This window comes from Coloeus monedula (genome assembly GCF_965178545.1).
Source record: "Coloeus monedula genome assembly, chromosome: 7".
NCBI lineage: Eukaryota > Metazoa > Chordata > Aves > Passeriformes > Corvidae > Coloeus > Coloeus monedula.
In genome coordinates this window covers 38,965,429-38,979,851 of record NC_138787.1, presented here as the reverse complement: position 1 = coordinate 38,979,851, position 14,423 = coordinate 38,965,429, and the positions used below count along the sequence as shown (strand labels likewise).

The window sequence follows — 14,423 nt, the reverse complement described above, 5'->3', positions numbered from 1 at the left end:
AATTAAAGCCTGGGTTATTTCGGGGAAAAATGGAAAAAAATTAAAAGGGAAAGGAAAGAAGGGAAAGGAAAAGGAAGATTAAAAGGAAAAGAAAAAAGGGAAAAGGAGAAGGGGAAAAGGGAAAGAGAAAAGGAGTGGGGTGAACTAAAGCAGTGGTGTTAATGAAGCAACCCCAACACATTCAGTTCTCATTAACAGCTTCTCAGAAATGACCCTTCCTCACCACTCACTCAGGAGTTTTTCCAGGAATGTGTCCAGGCCAAAGCCCAATAATACTGGGATTACTCTCCTTCCTAGAAATATCTACATGAGCAATTTCCACGTTTTAACTTGCACATATTCACTTTTTAATTTATCTCAGCTGCACCACGGCTTTCTACCTAAGACTTTCTATTTGCTTTACTCTCAGTAAGTGTTTCTTTCATGAAGAATGGATTGTAGAAAATAATTTTCAAGAATCAAAAAAAATACAAGGGGGGGGAAATGTCACAATTGCTTTCAAAAAATCATATCTAGAGACTAAGGCACTTATATATTCCCAAAAAATATTATTTTGGTAACCTTCACTTAGAATTATATTCCTTCAGAAATCCTGCTGGCTACAAAGTTTGGTAAGAAACAGAAAAGATCTTTTTTCTCATGGGATCATGGAATCCCAGACTGGTTTGGGTTGGAAGGAACCTTAAAGCTCATCCCATTCCTCCCATACCATGGGCAGGGACACCTCCCACTATCCCAGGGTGCTCCAACCTGGCCTTGGGCACTGCCAGGGATCCAGGGGCAGCCACAGCTGCTCTGGGCACCCTGTGCCAGGGCCTCCCCACCCTGCCAGCCAGGAATTCCCTCCCAATATCCCATCTCTCCCTGCCCTCTGGCAGTGGGGAGCCATTCCCCCTTGTCCTATAGAACACCACTTTTTCCAGGCACATCTCCACACCTGCTCTCCTGCTTTCCCTGCCCTCTCATTTACATCTTCTCAGCACAAAATGGGCTGCACCTGGAATTTATTCTGCCTCAATAAACCAGTAATTCTCCCTGAAACACTAACAGTGCCATTTGCAATGAGTTTCATTATTTCATTAACATGCAGTGATTTTCCAAAGAACAGGAATGGGATTCAGGCCTGCCAATGTGCATCTCAGATGATTCCTTCTGCATTGTTTGCTTTCAGCAGCCGTGCTGGGACTAATTCATGGCCCAGGGCATTGCCTCATAGTGCTGCTTCCCGGGACGCACAGCCCAGGGAAGCTGGAACATCCCCAACTCCTGCTGGACACGCTTCAGAATCCGTCCTGTGAGGGATGGAGATTGGTAGAGAGCATTCATTTCATCCTTCTGCCTGTGTTGGGAAGGGAATTGAACGTTTGTGTGAGGCAGGTATCTGACAACCTAAACTCAAGGCGCTGGATATCCCTTGTCAGGTCTATTTTCCTCCTTTGCCTTGCTAGAAAAAGAAGGGCTGAGAAAAGGACTGGGTTTGTGCTGCCTACAATGTTGGCCCCTTGAAACACGATCTGGAACCTGTGTTGGGGTCCCCTACCCCTCATCAGAGAAGACTGAAGCTCTTTCACCCTGAACTAAGTTATTCTTCACCCTCACTGAGGTGACCCTGCTGCACATCACCCCCCTGGGATGGCATGGGATGAGCTGGAGTGGAGAAATGAGCCAGCTAAACCCAGCTTTAGTCAGGGTTCATTTTGAAGCTGCTTAATTTCCCAGTCTGGATTGGCACATGGCTGCATGAGCACTCAGGAGGCAGGAGAAACAGGGAACTGAAGGACAGGACAACTTCTCGAGGGATCTACGTGTTCTTGGTGTCTCAATGACATCAAGGTCTGATAACTACAGATTTTGGTGCCTCAGCAGTGAGATCCAGAACTCTTATCCTGATGAGTTTTGGTGCTGCTTTTGGAAGGTATCGCCTACAGATCCTGAGAACACAATAAATGAAAGATCCCAATCTGCTCCTCAACACTGGCACAGCACCAAGGACAGAAAGATTTCTTTATTTGCCTGAGGTTTGTAGAGTTTTTTTCCTCAGTAATTTAGTAGGGATTCCTGAGGATGGGAGGTGGTACAGCAGTCACCATGATTGTGTCCTGCTTGTGTGATAACATGCAGGTCCTTAAACAAGAACCTGGAAATCTATTTCCTTTTTCCCAGGCACTAATAAACTACCATTTTCCAGGCTCTGGAAATCCTGGAGATGAGCAGGGAAGACACCACAAAGTCCCAGGCACTTAATTTCCACTTGCTTCCCTCTTTGAATCTCTTGTAACTTCAAAAGAACTCACATTTTCTCCCTCTGAAGGTAGTGCCATGAGATTGCATTGAGCTATTCTCAAATAGTCTTGGTACCAACAAAAGGTACTTTATGGCTGTGAAACTTCCTCCAGCTTAATCAGAATATTTCCTGCTGTAGATGAGCCCTAATCATGATTTTCTTTTCAAGTTTCCAGTTCAGCTTCCTGGGCTTGTCCAGAGTTTTTCAAGCTCCTGAAGAGCAAGTCTGGAATCAATGCAGGCTGCTTGGAGAGTTATAAAGCTTCTTGTACTCCATGCTATATTTTACTCCTTGATTTTCCCCTTTAGCTAAACTCCGCAGAGTTACGAAATCCATGTTTTTCCCTTTACTCTGCTTCACATGTGGTTAACACCACAAATCCACAACACCCAGAAATCCATTAAGATATCAACTCCAAGGCAACCCCATTTCACTTAAGGAACTTGGCTCAGGTCAGCATCTCCAATAAATTTCCTTTACCAAACAAGCACAAACACATTGTTCAGCTCAAATCCCAAAGCAGGCCGTGTAACCAGACTGACGTTGCTTGTTCCCCGGAGTTCAGGGAAATAAAGATCCTTCAGATCCCAACATGACCACGGTCACTGGAGAGGAGCCCACCACTCTGACATTTGAATGTGAAAATCTGCTGGACTTAGGTCATAACAGAACCACCTCCTCCTCCCTGGCTACTCCAGCAAACCTCTCCCTTTTACTCATTAGTAACCAACTTTGTGTTTATAAAGCAATAGTAAACATTGTTAGCCATTGTCAAGGCAGAAAATGATAACAATAATAATAATAATATTAATCCCTCAAATGCAGGGTCAGAGTTTCAACCACTTATCTGAAATAACAGATACGGACTTTTGAAGCTGCCGTAACAATCACGCTGTGGGTAAAACTCCCAGTGAATTTGGTGGCACGAAGTGATTGTTATCCAAGCAGGGGGCAATCCAAGATTCCCTCTCTGGAGCCAGTGAAAACAAAAATCCTGAAACCCTTAATCTGGCTGCCCCAGCACAGACCTCCTCGAGTGTGCACGCAGACCCCAAGCAATTCCGCCGCAGCGCTTCATTGTTATCCAGCTCCATCTGCTACTTCTCCGAAAGCAGAGTCCACATCTGCTAAGTGACAAAGTCAGCGTTTACTCCTTCCCCAACTATTTGACATATTTTGAATTTTTGAGGATTAATTTCTTGAACAGTCAGCGCTGTTTGACTGCAACGCATACAAAATCCTTTAGCCAATGAGTACAAGTCTGTTTGCAATTTTGAGGGGAACACTTAAAAGATCAGTCAGCTTAGATCAGTTTGAAGATCAGTTTGAAAGGAAACCTGAAAGTAATATACTTCATTTTTATTCTTAGTGTAGGATATAGACTCTTTCCTTTAATTATCTGTGTGGAATCAAGGAACGGTTTGGGTTGGAAGGGACTCAAAGATCCCGTTCCACTCCCTGCCATGCCCAGGGACACCTCCCACTGTCCCAGGCTGCTCCCAGCCCCAATGTCCAGCCTGGCCTTGGGCACTGCCAGGGATCCAGGGGCAGCCACAGCTGCTCTGGGCACCCTGTGCCAGGGCCTCCCCACCCTGCCAGCCAGGAATTCCTTCCCAATATCCCATCTCTCCCTGCCCTCTGGCAGTGGCAAGCCATTCCCTGTGAACTGTCCCTCCATCCCTTGTCCACAGTGCATTTCCAGCCTTTTACTCTCCCTTGGATGAGAACCCAGTGCTTTCTCTTCCTCAAAATGATCACCACTGAAACCAAAGTGGGTTTATTTTTTCCAGACACCTCTTTAGAGGTCACATTTCGGTGACAAGCTGACACTCGGGTCTCCAGAATTCTTCTATACATTTATTTCTTGGAATGCGGCATCTCCACCCGCAAGGGCTCTTTCTATCGGGGATGCTTTTTGCCACAGAAGGAAACCATATTCCCTGTAATACAAACACATAATTCCAAGGAATTGCAAACAAATAAATACACAAACAAATTCAGCAGAGTCCGCTTGAGGACGCCAAGTTTGTGTCACTGGATTTCCCAGACGAGCCCAGCCGGGACGGGCGGGCAGCGGCTCCGCCGTGAGGCGACGGCCGCCCTCACGCCGGCCCTGAGGGCGCTGCTCCAGAGCCTTCTCCCAACCCACCGCTCCCCGCCTTTTCCTGGGATTTCACCGTTTCCTCCGCACTGGTGCCCGTGAGCCTCACCAAGGCTTAGCTGAGAGGTGGCAGGGCCGGCGCCTCCTCCCTCACGGCGCACGAATGCAGCGAGAAGCACCCGGCTGCCACGGCGGATCTCCCCGCGGGTCCCCGGGCGTGTGAGGGGGCCGGCAGGGCTGCGGCCCCTCCTCCGCAGCCGGGAAAGCGAAAGCGGAAGGCGAGCCCGGGAGCGCTCTGGAGGTGTCTGAGGAGCCGCCGGGAGCTGCGGGAGCCCCGGGCCGTGTCCCCAGCCTGTCACCGGCCGTGTCCCCAGCCTGTTGCCGGCCGTGTCCCCAGCCTGTTGCCGGCCGTGTCCGTCGGTCCCGCCCGGGAGGTGAGCGGTGAGGGACCCGCTCGGGTCCCCCGCGGCGGAGGAGGCGCGGATAAACCCAGGGAGGCTATTGTTCATTTATGCTTTCACTTTCATTTTTTTTTTTTTTTCCCCAGGAACCTGTACAGAAGTCTCAGAGTTTTGGCTGCTTGATCCAAACCAGAAAGGGATTCCGGGATCCGTAAACTCGGTTTCAAGACTCTGAGTGAGTCGGGTCAGAACCAAGGTGAGGATTCCCAGGTGAGAGGGTCAGAACTGCCCGGATGGGTCGGGAATTTGGGCTGCTCCTGCTGGGATCTCGTGGTCAGAGAGTGTCTGACCTGTTCCTTCTTATCTGCCTCCATAAAATGCTGTGGCAGCAGATTCCAGATTTTAAATTATTTGCTGTGTAAAAGTGTTTTCATTTGCGTTAAACAGGTTTCATAGAATCCCTGAATGATTTGGGTTGGAAGGAACCTTAAAACTCATCCAGTGCCACCCCTGCCATGGGCAGGGACACCTCCCACTGTCCCAGGCTGCTCCAAGCCCCAATGTCCAGCCTGGCCTTGGACACTGCCAGAGATCCAGGGGCAGCCCCAGCTGCTCTGGGCACCCTGTGCCAGGGCCTGCCCACCCTCCCAGGGAAGGATTTCTCCCCAGGATCCCACCCATCCCTGCCCTCTGGCAGTGGGAAGCCATTCCCTGTGTCCTGTCCCTCCATGCCTTGTGCCCAGTCCCTCTCCAGCTCTCCTGGAGCCCCTTTAGGCACTGGAAGGGGCTCTGAGGTCCCCTTTTCTCCAGGCTCTCCAGCACAGAACATACAGGCTATTCCCATGTGTGTAACAGCACAAAAGTAGCATAAAGGTAAATACAGAACTATCAGAACAGCAAAGTTGAGTTGTGCACAGCAGAATTCCTCACATCTGTCTCCAGCTTTTATTTCCTAGTAAGGAAGGAGGCTTCAGATACCCAATATCTATCACTTTTGCCTATAAAATAGTACATTTATGTTTAAAAATTCTTGCAGTTCAGCACAGCTTCTGGTATTCCTGATACTGCGTTACATTAAAAACTCCCCAAACCATACACACAATTGTCTTTTTTTTTTTTTCCTGTTTCCTCAGGTTTCAATGGATTTTAACAGTCCCCCATCATCTCTACAAGACAATGGTTTTGTAAGCATTTCCTGATGTGCTGCCTGGCAGTAAAATCTGTATTTGACAGTTGTACCTCTGAATGAAGATTTGTGCTAGCACTGCTTCTGCTTGTCTCACCTTCTTCCACCCTTTAATACTTGGGACATTCCTGTTTCCATAGGGAGAATCCCATTCCCAACACTCTGCATTAGAGATCCTCCTAGAGCTTCCTGTCCTGCCTCTCTTGCTCATCTGTCTTTATGGAGCTTTTTTAGGGGAATTTCTCTTTTCCTGGGATTCAGCTCCAGCAGTGCACAAATGGTTTGGATGGGACTTTCCCATTTCTTATGTTTTCCTGGATATTTTTTCCCTTTTTTTCAGGTTGGAAACCGTTGTGTGAGACCATTTTTTTAGTAAAAAACAGGCATCCTTTTTCTTCCAGCTGTTGGCACGTGCATCCTTCTGCTTTCCTGCACTCAATCCCTGGAGTGAAGGAATATTTTTCCCATTTTAACTAAGACACAGATGGGTATTTCCCTGTTGCTTAATTTGAAACTGAAAGAAATACTTTATATTTTATTATTTTTAGGGAATACCCAGCCACTACCAAGGGAATTGACAAGATTATCTAATTCAGACCTTTTCCATGGATTATCTCATTCAGACCTTTTCCATGCCTAAGTTTCATGGTTCCCATTCAAGCTTTATGTAATCTTGAGTAAAAGGGAGGGAATGTTTCAGAGTCTTTGGATTTTTTCTTTTATTTTATTTTCTGCAGAATATTGCAGTCATAGAAACAAAACAGAACAAAGATTTTTCTGTCTCCTTGGGCTTTGTCCAGTTGTAGTTTCCCTGCCCTTGTGAAGTTCTGCCCTGAATTTCAACTCTGAAATGGTTCTTTTATCACCTTCCTTCATATTGCCTTTTATTATCCAATCTCCCCAAGCTTGGAAGCTCAAAATCCCATTTTCACTTTCTTTTTTTTTTTTGTTGACACCTTGTCCTGGAGGAACTGCTGAGAAAGCACAGAGCTAAACATTTGTGGGTTTGAGGGGCTTAGTTCTGTGTGGAAGAACATGGGCACAACTTGATTTATTATTTAGCTAAATATTAGCCTGTGGATTTTAGCAGTTGGATAATTAGCAAATAATAATGGCTGGTCAGTAATTCACATTTTTGTGGATTTTTGTCCTGTCCAGCCATTAAAATAATTCAATGATTTCACCTAAGTGAATGATTTTAAAATTTTTTTTCTAACTTTTTAATTTTTAACAAACTTTTTTTGGAATTGTTTGGGCTGTCTCAGTTGTTGCCCAAGAGAGGAGAAAACCAATGTGTTCCTCTTCTGTCTGCAGAGTATGGTACCCACTGATGCACTTGGGACATCCAAGGAAGAGATGGAAAGACTCAAGGAAGAGCCAGAGATGTGGAAGGCAAGTTCTGTAAAGTTCTGTAAAGTTCTGGAGACTTGCTGAAAGATAAGGATTAGTCCATCCTTCTAAAACCAGATCAACTCCCCCATATTCATAACCCTTGTTCTCTGTTCTTCAATGCTTTGTGCTTGTGTTGCTCTCAGTGGGAACCACTCTTGCAAGTTTAATATTTACCCAAAGCGTTACAAACCAATAAATGTGAAGGGCTTACTCAAGGTTTTGTTTGTTCCCGTAGAAATACAATTTTTAAAAAAATTTAAAGTCTGTTTCTTTTTGTGATCCAGAAAAGAGTTGAAGAGGCTGAAAAGGTAGAAGTTGACCTTCTTGTCTCCAAAGCAAGTGCTGATAGGGAGTATGCTAGAGCAGAGAAGAAGCTGACAGAGCTGAAGGAGCAAGAGGAGCAGCGTAAGGACAGCATTATCATCTTTGAGGTATGGAGAAGGCTGGTGGTGTTTGGGAGCTTGGGAAGGAGGAGTGGATTAGGAAAAAGGGAGGAATATTTCCAGTTTCAATGGCTTCACCAGTGTGCAGACTGTACTGGTAGAATGTTCCACACTTTGTTTTCTGTACTTTAGTGTTTCACGGGCAGGCAAAGAAACAGTGCAATAAACCAAGTCTGTTTGGGGATGAAACCTGACAAAATCAGTCTTTCCCTTCCAAGATTCTCCCCTACAGATGAGTTCAGGTCTGTGTCATGTGGATAAAGCTCAGTGGGTTGATTCCACTGCTTTGCCAACTCCCTGTTCTGTGAGAGGTCACAGCTCCCAAGGGATCCGCGTTTCTTGAGTGCCAGTGAGCTGGGCAAGAGCCAGGGCCTGTTTGAAGAGGGTTTTTCCTTCTAGAAGTGCGTGGTTCCAGAGCCCATTGGTTCATTCCCTCAATATTCCCTGTGCAGTAACAGGAGAAGGTTCTCACGGGCTGCCAAGGAGGTGCTTTCAGTGAGGTTTGGTAAATCACTGATGAGAAATTATGGCTCAAGCTATTAAAATATAATTAACAGCTTAAATACACTCAGGTTGGGGAGAGATTTTCTGAAAGCTGATTTTGGTTCTTCAATCGTAAATGTTTGGATTTTATACCCAGGAAAGGTCATTATCAAATCAGGCTTTTGCCTTTGGCTGATGGGAACTGGTCTAAGAGGCTCCAGTGGTTGATGACTTCAAAGGAGCCACCTTCTAATTGTGGCTGGCTGGAGCTGACAACATCTGCTCTGTTTCCTTCTCATTCTGGCACATTCCCTGTCCAGGAAACCCTGGATTTAGTTACAGGGGCTTTGTGTCCCAGCAGGATCCATTGTTGTGGAGGAGTTGCGGAGCAGACAGGAGGAAGGAGAAGAGCATGAAGAGGGAAGAGCAGCAGCATGGCAGAAACTGCCCAGATTTTGCTGAAATACATTTCTGTCTTTATTTAAGTGTTTAATTTTGCCTTTAATGTTTTTGCCCTGTAGCGGGAACTCTTTCTGTTAAACCAAGAAAACGCTGAGCTGAAGGAAGAGATTGAAAAGCTCAAGGAAGACCTGGAAGAATACAATTCCCAGGATAATCTGGTAAAGGAGGTGAAATATTTGGAAATTTGTCTTTTAGGAGGGCAGATCTTTATTTTCAGAGAATGTTTTGGGTTTGAAGTGACCTTAAATCTCATCTCATTCCAACCCCAGGGACACCTTCCGCTATCCCAATTGTCCAGCCTGGCCTTGGATACTTCCAGGGATGGGGCAGCCACAGCTTCTCTGGGCAGCCTGAATTTCAGCCCCACTGAATTTGTCCCTCTTAGACTGTTGGGGCCACTTGTTCAGCATTTGAACTTCTGCTCGTTTCAATATAAAATAAACCTGAAAGTTTCAGTTCCTTATTTTCCATGGCAAGACAATTTGAAGCAGGCTGAGGATATGGAAATAAATACAAGAGGTACTGAAAGCATGAGAGGAATGAAGAGAAGCAGAAATTTATTAAATGGTAGACAGTGGAATAAAAAATATTCATAGCATTGGTAATTTTCAAGATTTCTTTTTCCTGTGTCAATTCTAAAGTTTGAGATTAAAAAGAAGGTGGCAGAAATGAAACTGAAGTTCACTCACCTGGAAGACATGAAGGATGATGGGGCAGATATGGACACTCACTGTGTTTTTGGGGCGGCTACAAAAATCCCCTTCAGACTCAATCAGAACCAGGCTCTGCTGACTTTTGAAGATGAAGAGGGTAGGATGTATATTTTAATGATAAAAATAATGTCTGATGTATTTCACCTGGTAGTGGTGTGGTTTTCACCCAAGGGTATTTTGAAAGGAATGGGAAAAATCTTGTGTTAATGTTTTATACAATAAGAGCATCTTTTGACAGCATAGAAGTTTTACTATTCCCACTCAAAATCTATTTCAATATATATTATTCATAATATATTTGTTATAGTTATTATTTTGTTAATATTTATTGTTCATTATTATTATTATAGATGCTAAGATATTTTGCCTGTTATTATATTTTGCCTATAACCACTGAGATTTTATGGAACTAGACATGCCTGTAGACATGGATGCTTGGGATCTGGTGGCCTAATTATTATTTATTTCTCCTTTACTGATGCAAAAGGAGATTTTTTTAAGAGACTGGGGAATAGTTTTGGGTTTACAATGATTAAACAAAGCTTTTCATATCTGATTTCCCTCAGTTGCCCAGAGACTGACAAAGATGGGCAAGCACTCTGTGAACCTGGACAACAGAACAGCAAATGTGGGAGTGAGGCTTTTTGAACTTGAAATGGGATTCCAGTTTGAGGTAAACACCTAAAATATAAAAACACAGGTTCTTAAAAAGCTTTAGGTTCTTTTTTTTTTGGTATTTTCAGTCACAAAGTGCACAAAAATTTGGTATTTTTAGCTCCACGTCACTGTCTCTGGAAAGAAGATCAACGTTTCAAAAATACCTGAGCTTCCCATTCCTAAAGACTGGATGAGAGACAAACTTGAGCTGAATTTCTACAAAACTGAGCAAGGAGGAGGAGGAGAAATAGAAAATGTGACCTACAACAAGGAGTCTGGGACAGCTGTCATCACATTCCTCAAACCTGGAGGTAGAGTCTGGAATATTTTCTTACCCAAATTCAGGCCAAATTTTCCATCCTGGGTTCCATTCTGGGGTAACCACTGAGTGTTGCAAACTCTTCCCACGGGGAGTTCATGGATCCCTCAGCAGCTTTTCATTACATCTCTTTTTGAGCAAACATAACCTGCTCACAGTTCATGAGCTTTATTTCCTTCAGAACTTTTTCAAAAAACTTGGTTCTTTTTTTCCTTTGCATTGCCACACACTCGGATTGGAAAAAGAAAATCAGGAAAATGTGGAAATGTGGTTGATTTCAGCTCCTGTTGCACAACAATGAAGTTGGACAGGCATTCCTGTTGCCCAGCTGGCTGGAATTTCATGATCAGTGGAGCCACATCCACTTAGAGCAGCTGCTTTCGATTTATTTCAGAAGCTTTTGTGGGCATTTAATGATTTTGCTCTTTTTTCTGGGAGTGCCACAGAATTTTTTTGCAGAATGCACATGAAGAATCTACAAGTGTGCCATCCTACGTTAGCTTCTACATCCAGAAAGATGAGTCTGGTCTTTGAAATGTTCATCAAATACTGTTTAAATTATATAAAATAATTAACTCTTTTTTTTTTTTTCCTCATTCTCCTTGCAGCAAGCAACAACTTTTTGGGATGTACTAAATACCCTTTCTATGCAGAGGGAAGGTGCTTCAAGCTTTCTGTCTCCCCAAATTTTGATTTTCACTTCAGAAATTTTCAGGTAAAAGAATCCACTCCAGGCTGATAGAGCACAGATAAGGGGGAAATAGGAGAATGGGCAGACTTTTCAGTCCTGATCCCTGTAGAGGCTTTTGTGTGAACTTAACAGCAAGTGTGAGTGTGAAATAGGCTGATGAGCTCATGTGTTGCAGTGTGAAAGCTGTAATTTATTTTCCAAGGGTGTGCTTGTCTTTCCTTGATGGAATTATCTCAGCACTCCCCACATGCCTGTGTTGGACAGGAGGGAGCTGTTGGGGAAGGAGATTGAGCACAGAGTTCTCCAAGTCACAAAGCTCTGTCAGGCTGATCCCTAAGCAGGATCCCAGAGACCCTGCAAACGAAACATTTGCTCATTCATTCATTGATTTCATTCCTTCGTTCAGCCCAAATACTGACTCTGTCACACACAGCTTGCTCATCATATTCTGCCTCCAGTTGTCTGCTGCTTTATGAACAGATGGTAATCGAGTCAGTATTGTGTATATAATCAGGCCTTTGTAATTAAGGCATGGGCTGGAGCGTGTGCAGGACACCCAGCAGGAGTCCCTGCAGGTGTGGGGCGTCTCCTGGCAGGGATTTTTATGGAGTGGTGCTGTCTGGAGCCATGGGAGATCCCCACATTTAGTGTGTGGCTGCATTAAGGAGTGCAGGACGCACCAGTTAAGGAATCCAGATGCACTGGGCTCAGAATCATGGAATCACATGAGCTGGGAGGGATTTACAGGATCATCCAGTCCAGCTCCTGGCCCTGCACAGACACCCCAACAATCCCACCCTGGGCATCCCTGGCAGTGTTGTCCCAATGCTCCTGGAGCTCTGGCAGCCTCGGGGCCGTGCCCATTCCCTGGGGAGCCTGGGCAGTGCCCAGCAGCCTCTGGGGGAAGAACCTTTCCCTGAGATCCAACCTAAATCTGCCCTGGGACAGCTTCAGATGCTCTTCCTCTGCTCCCAGAGGGCAGAGATTGGAGCTGTCCCTTGGGATGAGTCTCCCCTCACTCTCCTCCAACAAACCAAGTGCCCTCAGCTGCTCCTCCATGGCCCCTCCAGACCTTTCATAGTAGTGCTATTTCCAGTGAAATTTCCACTGTCTAAAGCCTTAACCTTATCAAAGATCCCAGCCACACCTGAGCAAGGAATTCCCATCTCTCTCAGTTCCTTTGAATGCACAGCTGCTGTATAATGCAAGTGTGTTCTTTCCTCCCCAGCCATACTGTGGGGTTTCCAAGAAGACCATTCTGCTGAAAGGAATCCCAGAGGTGGAAGAGGATGAAGAAAGTGTGCAGGACATGATTGAAATCCACTTCCAAAAGCCAAGTAACGGAGGGGGGGAGATAGAGAAAATCAAATACATCTCCAAAGGAGCAGCCTATGTTTGTTTTGAGGAGGATACTGGGAATGCCACCGTGGAAATCACAGGGAACTCGTGAAGTTCTGAGGTTTTGTTCCTCAGAGGCACAGCAATTTATGTAGATATTGTGCTCTAACGTTTTGAAATTTATATGTACAGGAGGAATTCCTGCCTTTGATTTGTCTCATGGCACTGACTTTGCACGGAAAGTCAGCAAAACTCCCCACTTGTGTTCCAGGTTAAAGGCACAGACAAAGCCTTCAGCAGCCCTTGAAACATCATCTAAGATTTTCTGCAACTTTGCATATTTTATATCTTGCAGATTTTTAAATACTCCAGAGTGGGATGAGTGTATTATTTCTTATATTTTGGATACAAAAGCCACATCTAATCCCAATCCAAAGCCTCCTCGCAGTCCTGCTTTGTTGAAGTGCCAGAGCTTCAGAAGGTGGCTCTGACACAGCTCCAGTCCTGCTGAGGTTGCTGAGTGCCACCAAACTCAAATACCTGAAAGAATCCTGTAATTTCATAAACCCCACGTTATCAAATCAGTGATAGAATTAAAACAGAAAATGGGAGATGCAAACCCAAGAAATTGCACTTAAGAGATGCCATGGCATTTGCTGCCTTTAGCTGTTGAGCTTCTCCCTGTTCATAGCCTGCTTTATTGTTTGGTTTTAATATTTGTTTCTGCAATTAAATTTTCCCTCAGTTTTGTTCATGATTTTGGTTATCTTAAACTATTGCAGTCAAGGATTGAGCTGCTGCTCTATCCGGTTTTGTAACAATGCTGGGGGAACAGCCCTGAGGGATCTGGTGATCCCCAGGCTGCTGCTGGGAGAGCTTGGAGAGAGTTACTTTCCAAGGAGGAATGTTTTTCCCTTTCTGCTGTCATCCTTGGAAAATAAATCCTTCCCTCACTTTGCACTTTTGCCACCCTTGGGGGCTGAAGTGGTTTGGCTCCAACAATCTTAACTCCAAACTAACACGAGCCTGAAATGAAAATAATTTATTTTCAGGGTATTTGACATCTTGATACGAAGAAAAGGGACAGTGCACTGAGAAGAGCACTGCACTAATACCTCAGGGTTTATTTTTCCAGACAAGCTGGTAATTGGCAATGGATAAAAGTTGAATATGGAAAATTAAAATGCTGCAAACACCACAGTTTATTTGGAATTTGCTGCTGAGTGAGATCTGTGTGACTGTAGCACCTCTCACTGTTTAGGGCATGCAAAGGCATGGATTGATTACCTGACCATTGTGGAATAATAATAATTAATTCAAACAAAGTAATACTGAAGAATTTATGGACATCGTGCACTTTTGCACTCTCAGAAACTTGGTAAGACCAGACAGCCTAAAAAGAAAGGGGGGAAAACCTGAAAAAGGTAAAAAATGTCATGAACTTCAACTGTACCTCACTGGTAAATATTGAGAAGTAAATCCGTAAAAAGGAAAAAGCTTAAAATTCTCATAAAGTGTCACAGTGTATGGGAGCAGTGAGAAGCTGCAGGTTTTAAAGCACAGAAAATAAATCAGATTTTTACATTTTAAAGACTATGTCTGTAGGTGTCTTGCTTTCATCCCTGATGAATTGTGGCTTGTGATGATTACCCTGTTAAATTTTAAAGCAGCAGTGGTGCTTTAAAGGCTGGAGACTGGTTTTAATGATGAAAAATAAGAATACAGTGTCGCTGATGCTTCTATAAATGTCAATATCCTTTTTGCTCCCCACTGGGCTGACTTTCTCTCGGGCTGGGAGGGTTTTATACCCACGTTACACATTACATGGACATTTCCCAGCTGCAGCTTTCACCCGAACATCGGTGTTGAATCAAACCTGGGGCTGTTTGGGGCCACGGGAGCTGTGCAAGCGCAGCCTTTGGGGTGCCATGGGTGCGCTCTGCCATGTGTGTC

At 44.7% G+C, this 14,423-nt stretch overlaps 1 protein-coding gene across 4 annotated transcripts; it reads left to right on the top strand.

Annotated features, from left to right (window-relative positions):
- The first annotated feature begins 4,489 nt into the window (after window positions 1-4,489).
- NMI (N-myc and STAT interactor) lies at window positions 4,490-14,025 on the top strand. 4 transcript variants are annotated; one of them, XM_082285093.1, is made up of 11 exons: window positions 4,490-4,819; window positions 4,933-5,042; window positions 5,920-5,970; window positions 7,287-7,364; window positions 7,649-7,795; window positions 8,812-8,910; window positions 9,394-9,562; window positions 10,032-10,138; window positions 10,241-10,433; window positions 11,050-11,156; window positions 12,361-14,025. In XM_082285093.1, the coding sequence occupies exons 3-11, from the start codon at window positions 5,926-5,928 to the stop codon at window positions 12,580-12,582; spliced, it is 1,167 nt and encodes a 388-aa protein (XP_082141219.1). In that variant the 5' UTR covers window positions 4,490-4,819; window positions 4,933-5,042; window positions 5,920-5,925; the 3' UTR covers window positions 12,583-14,025. The 4 variants fall into 4 exon arrangements, with proteins under 4 accessions (XP_082141219.1, XP_082141217.1, XP_082141218.1 ...); XM_082285091.1 differs by having other exon boundaries at window positions 8,812-8,919; XM_082285092.1 differs by having other exon boundaries at window positions 4,933-5,056; window positions 8,812-8,919.
- Window positions 14,026-14,423: the final 398 nt, after the last annotated feature.